The sequence below is a fragment of the Zingiber officinale genome, chromosome 8A (assembly GCF_018446385.1).
Source record: "Zingiber officinale cultivar Zhangliang chromosome 8A, Zo_v1.1, whole genome shotgun sequence".
In the NCBI taxonomy this organism is placed as follows: Eukaryota; Viridiplantae; Streptophyta; class Magnoliopsida; order Zingiberales; family Zingiberaceae; genus Zingiber; species Zingiber officinale.
The window spans coordinates 101,996,422-102,009,154 of record NC_056000.1 but is presented as its reverse complement, the minus strand read 5'-3'; the positions used below and the strand labels follow the sequence as shown (position 1 = coordinate 102,009,154).

The 12,733-nt window shown below is 41.7% G+C and overlaps 1 protein-coding gene across 1 annotated transcript; it reads right to left on the bottom strand.

Annotated features, from left to right (window-relative positions):
- Window positions 1-10,788: 10,788 nt before the first annotated feature.
- On the bottom strand, window positions 10,789-12,032 carry LOC122012254 (protein RESISTANCE TO PHYTOPHTHORA 1, chloroplastic-like). Its single transcript, XM_042568732.1, has 4 exons — window positions 11,657-12,032; window positions 11,373-11,583; window positions 11,122-11,291; window positions 10,789-11,049 (listed from the first exon to the last, which is right to left on the bottom strand). Exons 1-4 carry the CDS (start codon window positions 11,930-11,932, stop codon window positions 11,023-11,025), a joined length of 684 nt encoding a protein of 227 aa, XP_042424666.1. The 5' UTR covers window positions 11,933-12,032; the 3' UTR covers window positions 10,789-11,022.
- Window positions 12,033-12,733: the final 701 nt, after the last annotated feature.

The window sequence follows — 12,733 nt, the reverse complement described above, 5'->3', positions numbered from 1 at the left end:
AATGGTGTATCCGAAAAGAGGAATCGTACCCTATTAGATATGGTACAATCGATGATGAGTCACACAGATCTTCCGACATACCTTTGGGGCTATGCTCTAGACACGGCAGCTTTTATACTCAACCGAGTTCCATCCAAGGCCGTGATAAAGACACCATATAGGATATGGATCGAGAGATGCCTGGTGTCTTTCATGAGGATTGGGGTCGAGGCTTACGTTAGACGCCAAGTCTCGCATAAATTAGGATCCAAACCGACAAGTGTTATTTTATCGATATCCCAAGGAAACTAAGGATATTACTTCTACATTCCCAATGACAAGTTGTGGCAAAGACTGGGGTCTTTCTAGAAAGGACTTTGTTTCTAAAAGACTAGTAGAGCTGCTCGATCAAGAAGTTCAAGATGCAACAATAGATCGATGCCTCGATGGAAATTAAACCGAACCACAAAGTGTTGTGGATGATGTTGTTCCACAAGGAGTCGAGGAACAACAACCAGTTCAAGTAGACATACCTCTTCGCAGGTCCGATAGGGTACGTCGTCACCGAGAGATACTCATTTCTCTTGTATGACCATGATGACATTATGCTCATAGAGGATGAGCCTACCACCTATCGGAAGTCGTGATGAGACCAGATTCGAGAAATGGCTAGAGGCCATGAGATCCGAGATGGAATCCATGTACACCAACCAAGTACGAACTTTGGTCGATCCACCGAAGGGAAAACCCATTGGGTGTAAGTGGGTCTTAAGAGAAAGACCGATATGGATGGACTTATCTATAAGGGTCGCTATAGCTAAAGGTTTCAAGCAGATTCATGGTATTGAATGATGAAACCTTTTCTCCAAGAGCGATGTTTAAGTCCATTCTGATCATGCTTGCTATTACTGCTTACCACGATTACGAGATCTCGGATGGACGTCAAAACCGCGTTTCCGAATGGAAACCTACTCAAGGATGTGTACATGACACAACCCGAGGGTTTTGTAAATCCACAACATACTAGCAGAGTATAAGCTGCATAGGTCCATTTACGGACTAAAGCAAGCTTTGAGTCGAATCTTCGATTCACGATGCAATCAAATAGTTTGTTTCATCAAGAACGAAGACGAACCTTGTGTCTACAAGAAGGTCAGAGGGACATAGTTGTCTTCCTCATATTGTATGTGGATGACATACGCTCATTGGGAAGGACATCCCTACGCTCACCGTCAAGACCGGATAGGAGTTGCTTCAACGGCGACTTAGTGAGGCATCTCGATTCTAGGACATGCATCTATAGAGATAGATCTAAGAGATTGCTCGGCCTAAGTCGAATACATATATCGACAAGGTACTCCTTCTGCCACGCAGAACTCCAAGAAGGGATTCCTGTCGACGTGAGTCTTCAAGACTCAAGGTCCCTCTTCTAGAGAGGAGAGAGACGCATGGATCGATCCCTATGCCCTCCCATAGGATCGATCACGACGCATGCTATGACTGACCGATGTCTCGATGCTTTGAGCATGACGAGCAGATACCAGTCAGATCTAGGTGAAAGTCATCGATAGCGGTCAAGAATATTCTTAAGTACTTAAGAAGGACTAAAGAATATTTCTTGATATATGGAGGCGATGAGCTAGCTGTGAAGGGTTACAGTGATGCTAGCTTCCGGACCGACCAGGATGACTATAGATCGCAATGGGTTCGTGTTTTGCATTAATGGTGGCACCGTGAGTCGGAAGAGTTCAAGCGATACAGAGTCGATCTACTACGAGGTCGAGTATATCGCCGCATCGAGGCGCAGGAGGCTGATTCGCAAGTTCATCATTGAACTTGGGGTGGTTCCTAGCATTGCTGACCCTATTGAGCTCTATTGTGACAACAATGGAGCTATAGCACAGGCGAAGGAACCTCGCTCACACCAGCGGACCAAACATATACTACAGCGCTTCCATCTCATTCGAGAGATCATCGAGAGAGGAGATGTGAAGATTTGCAGAGTACCTACAGAGGCTAACATCGCAGATCTCTTGACCGAAGCTTTGGCACAAAGGAAGCATGATGGTCACACTAGGTCATTTGGGCTTAGAGCCTACACTGATTGGCACTAGTGCTAGTGGAAGATTGTTAGCTAGAGCCCTAGAACCAATCATTTGATGATTATATTTTGGACTTGTTGTATCATATTCTATATAAATAAAGGCATTTGGTTTTTTGTTATTATACTTACTTGTATTGGTGCCAAATAAATTGAGTATAATAACGTCCTTGAGTAGACGGTTCTCACCTATATCAATCGGTTAGTTGAACTGATAGTGAGATGATATAGGGAACACTACTCTTAATCATTCCTAGTCGAGTATTAACATTCAGGAACAATGTTAATGCAATAAGACTAGCATGTAGGTCAACTCGATGACTTGATCTCACAAGTCATGGATATAGAGATATCAAGTTGACACATGAGTATGCATTGGAGAATGTATACTGAATGACCCGCCATGAGAAAGTATCGTGGATCGTTATATGAGTGTCATATACTTTCTCATGTGGCTATTAGTATGACTACTAGTCCTTAGATCTGAAGTCACCATGGTTCCCTACATAAGGAGTTATGTACTGTTTCACAAAAGTCACCCAGAATCGGTGGACTATAAAGGCGACTACTGGGTATGTAACAAATTACGCGGAGGGATGTGAGTGATGTAGATGGGATCTATCCCTCCTATATGACGGGAGAGACATCGATATTCTTGATAGAGTGAGACCACGAATTGCATGGTCATGCCCAAATGAGTCAATATGAGATATTAAGCTCATTTGATTTAGTGAGTCTACTTGGAGTTCAAGATTTAGATTGATTAGAGGATGACACGGTCTATGCCTCATATTGATCAATCTAGATGTCTAGGATAGAAGGACATTTGTCATATATTGTGAGGAGTCACAATTAGTAGTCACAAGGTGATGTTAGATCTCAACATTCTTGTAACATTGGGTAGTAATGATGTGTTGCTAGATACCGCTCATTACTTATGCTCCTAAATGGGTTTAGGGTCATTGACAACGTTACAAGAACATATAGGATCACACACTAAGGACAATTAGATGGAGATTAGGTTCATATGATGAACCAAAAGGATTAGATTCATTTGATGAATCAAATTGGATTAAGAGTAATCCTAATTGGGCTAACTTGAGTTGGACTCAAGTTGATTCATGTGTTTAATGAATCTAATTTAGATTATGACTCATTGAATCAATTTAATTAAATGAATTAGATTCATTATATTAAATTGGCTTGAATTAAATGGTTGGATTAGATCAATCATGAGAGAGATTAAGTCAAGTTTGACTTGACTTGAGAGGAAGATGAAGAGTCAAGTTTGACTTGACTTCATGCCACCTCATTGATGAGTTGGCATTAAGTGGCCAATGATGAGGTGCCACATCATCATGTTTAGCACATGTGTGTGCCACCTCATGGAAGTTACAAATCTCTTAATGGCCACACTTAATGCAAAAAAAGGGGGTTACACTTGGGAAATGGCCGACCACCTTTTGTTGTGGATGTGAATTCATTTTTTAATTCATGTGCATTCACTTCATCTCCTTCCTCTAGCCATTTTTGCTCTCTCTCTCCTTTCCTTGGTCAAATCCCATAAGGTGCTAGCACATCTTGTTTTGGTAATCTCCACCTAGTGTGTTCGTGTGGATACGTATAGAGAAGTATCTATCTTTGATACTTTCGAGATCCGACGAATCTTGGACGAGCGGGATACGAAAAAAGGCACACATCGAAGGTATAGATCTCTTCCATGTAGATCTAGGAGTAGATCTAAGTTTTAGTAAACTCGTACTCGTATTTAAATTTTGAAATCTATCCTTCGTACGAGATCCAGTGGCATGGGTGATTCGGGGTTTCCGCGACGTGAAAACGCGGTTTTCACGGCCCGAATTTCCAACACAAACTCCCACTTAGATAATGAAGGTATCACTTAAACCCTTTCATTCTTCCCCTATTGGTACACATCAAAATAAACAAACTCTCCCCCTGAAGAGTTACCTAACGTTGTTCACAACTTCACTCGTTGCTCACAACCCAATAACGAAGGTCTTATACCCTTCATATTCATTAAATGTTCATCCTTGAGCCAACACTACTAGAATAACGAAGATATCCACTCTCCATTATTTTCAAATGCTCAACCTTGAGCATATTCGCTAAAGAAGGTTAACCACCTTCTAAGGTGTCTGAAAAGTATTTTTCATGTCCTTAAAGAGTAACTCCTCATAAAGACATGCACTAAACTTCTGTCATTGCACCAACAATAACTTGGAATCCCTAAACCTTTAGGAAATCTAAAATTAGAAGTTTTGAGATTCATAAATTCAATAATGAAATCAAACCTCAACCTAAACATCGACTTAGTTTTCCTTAACCAATCCATCTTTATTTTCATCATGAAAACTCCCCCTAAATGTATACAAATGTGTTTTGAGGGGTTAGGAATGGTTACCTAGACTAAAGATGGTCCAAAAAGCCGAAATCAGGCTTTACCAGTCAAAATCAGCATTCCCAATCGATTGGAGTTGGGTCCCAATCGATTGAACCTGCTTGAATCGATCTACTGATCGATTCAGGAGGGCTGGATCGATCGGTGGATCGATCCAGGAAGCTTCTGTTTGCAAGAAGCTTGCTCTCAATCGATCGCCCGATCGATTTAGACCCTTCAATCGATCGGGTGATCGATTGAAGCTATGAAAAGGTTAAAATTCCATTTCAGTCAATTTCAGAAACCCCTAGAAAAATCTACAAAATTTCAAAAATTATAAAAATCGTTGTAGACATTATTTAGGGCATATAGTATCATGGAAAAATAGTTTTCTAAGAAAATACTTCATATTTTCCAAGATTGACACAAACTAGAAAACTTGTAAAAACTTTAGTATTTTCTTCTAATTTGTGTCTAACTTTTCAATGATGATTACTATCAAAAGATAGCCTTCACCAAGGTTTTCCAAAAGTATTTTAAAATAATTTTCAAAATCAATTTCCAATCATGTTCTTTGGGCTCAATGCACATGACTTGTACATTAGCTTTCCCAATGATTGGAAAACACATAACTATGTGTTTTGATGAACTTAAAACTCACAAAAATACACTAAATCAACATTTTGAGTTTTGTTCATCATCCTAACATCTCACTTGTATTTAATATGTACTAAACCACATACAAACTACCTTATAGTTCTTTGTGAGATGTAAAGTTAGGTTTTGCCCTAATCTAAGGATCATGCATATCTACCTAGGCATTTTGAGGTTATGAGCATCCACCAAAGATGTTACTTGTTAATAAATGTCATTAGTCCTTAATTGCAAGGAATAAACTAATGCATGATAATGTTATGGCATACATCAAAAAGAAATAATTTTCAAAAGAAAAATATCCTATAACTACATAATGTATGTATGACATGACATGATATTTTTGTGATTTTCATACTAAAATATGAATGCAAAAATAAACATGATGTCATGACATATGATGGGCAAACAATCATGGCAAGTTTTAGCATAAATAAAATATCTAGATTACCTATCTAAGTATCCTAAAACCTTGGCTAACTTAAAATTTAAGTCCTAGATTGCCCTTAAGTCCCTAATAAAATGTCAAACTCTCAACTTGACATTTCTTTTACTCTTAATTTATTGTGCCAATTGAAATTAACTATATTCCTCAAATTTTGGTACATTTTACTCTTACAAGAGTAACTAATTAAAATAAGGCTTAGACTTACCTTTAACTTCCCAATGAAATGCTAACATCCCAACTTGGCATTGTTTTAGATTTGATTTCTTGTGCCAATTAAGATTATATTCAAAAGCTCAAATTTTTGGCACATCTTACTCTTTCCAAGAGTAATCCATTAATCCTTATCATTTTCAAAGGTTAACAATAACCTTGAAAATGTTCTTAGAGTGCCAACTTTATCATGATTAGGTTAACTACCCTTTCAATTAAAGTTGACACTCTCTAACCCATCTAAGAGGTAGAGAAAATACTCCTAGGAATCCAAAACCTATTGGTGCTCCTTGGATGCTCTAGGTACTCGCTAGGGACAACCTCCCTAGATACCTTCCTAGTGACTTTGTTTGGCTTCTTAGAAGCCTTGGTCACCTTTTCTAGGTCAACCCTAGGGATTTCTTCCCTTGTGACTTTTTTAGTGACTTTATTTGATTTCTTAGGCGTCTTAGTCACTTTATTTGCAAAAATACTCCTAGGGATAGCTTCCCTTGTACTTTTGACTTGACCATTTGACCTACACTCGGTACCATAGCTATATGGAACCCTATGGTAAGAAATTACATCCTTCTTAGCCTTTAGTTTGTATCCCAAACCTCTATGGCCATTTGATGGCTTTTGTTGTCCTAAACCTAGGTTATGCTCATTTTGCCCTTTAAGGATATTTTCCATCCTTTTTAGGGTCTTTTCTAACTTATCAAGTCTAGACCTCAAGACTTGATTTTCCATCCTTAAGTCCTTAGCTTTAGGTTTTTCAATGAATTCATGAGCATTTTTATTTCTAGACCTATAACTAAAATTCTTAGTTTCCTTGTCTAGATTTTTATCTACGTTTCTAAACCTAGTTGTGGTAGTTTTAGCATGTAGAGCCACATGTTTTTCTTTAAAGCTCTCATGCTTTCTATTCTTATGGTAAATAGCATTAAAATGATAAAAATTAGAACTAGCATGTTTTTTACCATTATTCAAGGAGGTAGGCTCAATAAATGATACCTTTCTTTTGACCTTTAAGGCTCCCCCTTGAGTTGTGCTCCCTCCATGAGCCTTGACCGCTTTCTTCCCCTTAAGACATTGACTTCTATAATGTCCTTTTTTATTGCAAGAAAAGCACACAATGTGCTCCTTTCTCTTCTTTGTTCCGGGAGCGGTCTCCTTGGGCTTCTCCTTGCCCTTTGGTGCTACTTGACTCTTTTTCTTGGCCAACTTGGGGCATTTGCTCTTATAATGCCCATGTTCCCTACACTCAAAACATATAATGTGATTTTTATTTTTAATTGAAATGTTTATACCTTTATGTGTAGGGATGACACTTTCTGCTTTGGATACGAAGGTAGAAACTTTCTCTTGATCTGAAAATGATTTTCCTCCCATTGATTTGGCTTGACTTATGGAGGTAGAAGCTTCTTCATTCTCTTCTTCTCTTGACCCGGATGTGGAGACTTCTCCTTCTTCTTGATCCGGCGTCATCGAAAATTGCTCCCCCTCAATCCTAGAGGTGGAGGCTTCTTCATCTTCGTCTTGTGTATGGAACAAGGAGTATGCCCTCTCCTTGCCCTCTTCATTGCATTCCTTTGAAGATGAAGCTTCTTGGACTTCTTCTTCGAAAGATGAGCATCTCTTACCTTCGGAATTCTCCTTCTCTTGATCTTGCTCCAATGAGTCACCCTCTTTGGATTTTTCTTGGATTGGTACAGTGGAGGAGATCTCATGAATCTTGGTCAATTTGCTCCATAGCTCTTTGGCATCTTCAAAATTTCCAATTTGCTCCAAGATGTTGCTCAGCAATAGATTGACCAAAAGCTTGGTCACTTTATCATTGGTCTCACATCTTTGAATTTGGTCTTGGCTCCACTTGCTCCTCTTGAGGACTTTGCCCCTTGAATTCTTTGGAGCTTCAAAGCCTTCCATTAGAGCAAACCATTGCTCTATCTCCACCATTAAGAATTTCTCGATCCTTGATCTCCAAAGATCGAAGTTCATCATTGTGAATAGTGGAGGCACCCTTGTGTCGAATCCAAGACTATCTTGGAATTCCATTTAAAGTTGAGCTTGATAAAATCTTTGACTTGAAGAATTTTGCTTCAACTTCTTCACCCTCTAGCTCTTTGCCCCTTCCGGCGATGATTCCGGTGAAGAGCAATCTGACTCTAATACCACTTGTTGGGACCGAATATGTAGCTAGAGGGGGGTGAATAGCTCGGTGCGCTCGTCGTGCTCTTCGTTGCTTGTTTCTTCAAAGATATGCAGTGGAAAATACAAAGAAAACAAACACAACGCAAAGACTAAGGATTTACTTGGTATCCACCTCAAGAAGAGGTGACTAGTCAAAGGATCCACACACTCACGCACCCTCCACTAATAAAACATTCCTTTTCGGTAACTACCGAAGGCGGAGAAGCCCTACAAGTTCGCACTACAAGAAGAAAGAAAAAGGGTACAAGATACAAGCAAGAGCTTACAAGTTTGCACAAGGAAACCTTAACCCTAACTTTCTTCTTCAGTTGTAGATCCGTCTCTTGACTTGGAAAAACCTCCAAGAACCATCAATAACTAGCGATCTGAACTTTGTGGAGAAGCTGTGGAGTTGCTGTGAAGATCTGAAATGAAATCTGGAAGTTCTACTGAAGGAATAGAACGCTTGCAGCTAAATATGATGCCAGCGGTCGGATACCGATCGATTGGATTGCTCCCAATCGATCGGGGAGGCTTTGGATCGATCAGCGGATCGATCCAGAGCGCCTCTGTGCTTAGCTGATCGATCCAGGGCTTATTGCGCAGAATCACACTTCCCAATCGATCCACTGATTGATTGGGGGCTCTGGATCGATCGGTTGATCGATCCAGAGCTGTTCTGTGCGATCGCGCACTTTTCCCAATCGATCCACCGATCGATTGGGAGGAAGCTTGTCGCGAAGACTCGCCCAATCGATCAGCCGATCAATTGGGCATGAGCCAATCGATCGGTCGATCGATCCAGCTCATGCTTTCTCCCAAAATCAAGTCTAAAGTCCCTTAAACCAACATCCGGTCAACCATGACATGTTGGTTCATCGTGCCTAGCATCCGGTCACCCTTGACCTGCTAGGACTTGCTCACCAAGTGTCCGGTCAATCCCTTTGACCCACTTGGACTTTCCACCTCATGCCAAGTATCCGGTCAATCCCTTTGACCTACTTGGACTTTCCACCTCGTGCCAAGTATCCGGTCAATCCCTTTGACCTACTTGGTCTTTCCAACACCAGATGTCCGATCAGCCTTAATCCATCTGGATTTCCTCGTGCCTGGCTTCACTCACCAGGACTTCCTTCTGCCTAGCTTCACTCACTAGGTCTTTCACCTGGCTTCACTCACCAGGATTTCCTTCTGTCTAGCTTCACTCACTAGGTCTTTCACCTAACTTTACTCACCAGGATTTCCAATCTACCTAGCTTCACTGACTAGGTCTTTCACCTGGCTTCACTCACCAGGATTTCCTTCTGCCTAGCTTCACTCACTAGGTCTTTCACCTACCTTTACTCACCAGAATTTCCAATCTTCCTAGCTTCACTCACTAGGTCTTTCACCTGGCTTCACTCACCAGGATTTCCTTCTACCTACCTTCACTCATAGGTCTTTCACCTAGCTTCACTCACCAGGATTTCCAATCTGCCTAGCTTCACTCACTAGGACTTTCCTTCTGCCTGGCTTCACTCACCAGGACTTTCCAGTCAAGTATCCAGTCACTCTTGACCTACTCGACTCTTTTTCACAATCTCCCCACATAAACAATTACACCTGCAATCTCCATGTGTTGTTTCTATGTATTGTCAAACATCGAAACCACAACATCAAGACCCGAGCTTGACTCAATTCAAGCTCAGTCAACACGGTCAACCTTGACCTGGGGAATATTACACCAACATGGATGATGAATCTGCTACTTGGCCGAGCGGGATAGCCGCTCGGCAGATACTTCGACTGCCTGGTTGCTTCAAGTCTAGGCCGAACGAAATAGCTGCTCGGTTATAGTAGTGTTGTCCTCATGTTGCTCGCTCGGCCATGATTCTGCTCTGCTGATCCAGTCATTGATGTAAACCGAGAAGGTGGCCGCTCGGCATGCCATACGTTCCCGTCTTAAGCGTCGCAACTCGACCAATGGTCGAGCTGGTGATGATGTCGGATAAGGCTTTTCATATTTTGGCCGAGCGAACTACTCGCCTACCTGGCCTGTGATAAAGGGTGTTGACCGCCTTGACTTTGACCTCCCTTGTGACAAAGAGCTTTCCCAAGATGGACCCCTCCTTATCACTCAAGATAGACGCAGGCGGGATCCTCTGGTCCGCAATTAGAGGATGATCCCTTGCATGGGATTGGATGATTTGAGTGGATTCCACCTGTAAATAGATAGGATCTATCTAAATTATCCAATCATATATAAGGAGTCATCCTCTGATCCGCAAATTACGGATTAGAGGATCCGTCTCCTCCTTATCACCGCATCAATATCCATATAATAATTTTAGTAAATCTACTATTTGATTGCAAGATATTTAAATCAAAGTTAACTCACTTATTATATTCCCTAGAAGACCGCTAAAGTCGACCCCACAGGTCATCCGAATTGGTATATGGTGAGATGCTTGCCACATGAGGTCACGGGGTCGAAACTCATGGTAGTCGGGGCATAAATCTCCAGTCCCTGTGCAACTCACCCCACCTGCCACATGCTCGCTCAGGATGTTGTGATTTACCTCCCTCGTGATGACCTTAGATATGTGATTTACCTCCCTCGTGATGACCTTGGATCGAGTACGATGGAGATACTGGGGACGAACGATTTGGCCTTATTTGTCACATAGAAGACCGCTAAAGTCCTCGTTTGCTTTTATTTTTTTAATTTAACAAATGTAAATTTATGTAGTAGACAAAAATTGTCACCTAAATCTAAACCATCTATCTAGATTTTCCGAATAATCATTCCTGCAAGTAAATGGGTTATCTGAGCGTGCAAAATGAGACTGACAGGCAACAAGGAAAAGATTGCAAAGATGAAGCTGTAGGAAAAGTAGCCACAGCAGAGGAGATAATTTCCATCCTTCGAGTCACAAACAAAACTAGTTCACCCCAGTCACTGAATTCCTAAATGGCTATGCACAGTATTGCGATGAGAAGAAGCTGATATAAATAAGTGTAGTTCCAAAATCTTGAAACACTATGTGTGCAATTCCAGTTTAATCGGCCCATTGTGTTCACTCACTCCGATCTCTGCAGCCAACCGAGCTGTGGATTGACGAAAGGATAAATATTCTAGATATCAGGAAAAATGAAATTTAAAAGATGGGGAATTGTTACCTTCCAGGCATACATAGCAAAGAAGGCAACAGTATCAGCAGACCACACCACAGCAAACGACTTCCAGAGAAATGGGATCGCGATGTTCAGAAGCGGAATGAGAAGAAACAGATAGTTGAGAGCTTCCTTCTCGTTCTTGGAGCAATCCCTCGCTCTAAGAGAAGGTATAGCTGCAGAAATAACATGTGATATCTCTTTAAAATCATCACACGAACTCGATGTGTAAATCGGAAAAGTGAAGCAGAACATACTGAACATCCAAATGGACCACATCCCCATCAATCTCCAAATATCCGGCTCATTGGACGGGAATATAAGGTTGAAGGAGAGGGCTCCGCCGAGGAACATGGAGGCGTAGCCCTGCACCTCGAACACAGTGTAGAGCGCTGTTCCAGGGACAGCGGGGTTCTTGGTCGCGGTGGAAGCCCTAGGCGCGAACGTCGCCACCGTCTTCTGAACAACCTGCCGACATGGAACCGAAGCGGCGAGATCAGCAAAGAGGGGGGAAATCGAGAAATCGAGCGCAAAAAGACACCTTTTTGATGTCCTTGTCGCTGATTGGGACGACGGAGGAGATGGAAGCTTGATTTCCGCCGCCGCCTCCGATACTTGTCGGCGTTTCTGGAGGGTTTTCCTGGCTGCTTGTCGTAGCGGTGGTGTCTACACCGTCGGATCCGGCTTCGGTTCGGAGTCTTGTGCGGCGGATGAGGGAGGTGGCTCGGGAAATGGAGGCGGAGGAAGAGAAGAAGGGATTGGGGTGTTTAGAAATGCTGGAAGGGGAGGGAGATGCGGAGGAGAAGGAGTAGAACATCGCGAAGCAGAGAAGCGAGAGGAACGAGGACAAGAGAAGAGAAGTAGGCAAAAGAAGGGGAGGAGAGAGATTTGAAGGTCTGCGTGCGTCCCACCCTCGATTTCTCTTATCTCCTTGATGACGTCTTCTTTAAGCACTTGAATTCTATAGGATTTTGATCCTCCTAGACAATCGTCCAATTTTAAAGGATTAAATCTTGATCGTTCATGATGATAAACGGATAAGATACAACCCAATCAGATCGAATGGTATAGTTTTTGTAGGAAGGCCTACTATAAAATAGAGAAAATTGCAGTCATTCATAATTTTATATTTTATATTTTATATTTTACTCTTTATAGTTTGTAAATGAGCACAAGATGAAAAAGACCATTGTGGCAAAAAAAGACGAATACGTTCGTCCCTAGCGTCCCCGTCAACCCGTCCCGAGGTCAACACGGAGAAGGTAAATCACGGGTGGCTTCTAGCTTTTGGAATAGTGACTAGCACATAAGGGAGGTATTTACCTCGATTTTACCGAGATTCGAACCGCAGACCTCATTGTGGCAACATTTCATATGCTAGCCACTAGATCCATCCGAGGGGACATGAAAAAGACCATGAGACATGATTTGGGGGTGGGGCAGAACCGAATAAACGCATACATTTTGTTCATTCTCGTGTTCACATATCGTTAATACATACTAAAACATCACATGATACGGGATGTAATCATATATGTCACGTGTCCAGGAGAGTCAATGGTCTTATGCAAGGGAGGGTCAAAGTCGATAGAAGATTGCCTTAACTTTATGTCTTCCG

Excerpts from the sequence above, each read along its gene's own strand:
- LOC122012254 (XM_042568732.1), bottom strand. The coding sequence starts at position 11,932 with ATGTTCTACTCCTTCTCCTCCGCATCTCCCTCCCCTTCCAGCATTTCT. Across the intron at positions 11,584-11,656 it reads GCGACAAGGACATCAAAAAG|GTTGTTCAGAAGACGGTGGC; the intron begins GTGTCTTTTTGC and ends CCATGTCGGCAG. Across the intron at positions 11,292-11,372 it reads GTGGTCCATTTGGATGTTCA|CTATACCTTCTCTTAGAGCG; the intron begins GTATGTTCTGCT and ends TTATTTCTGCAG.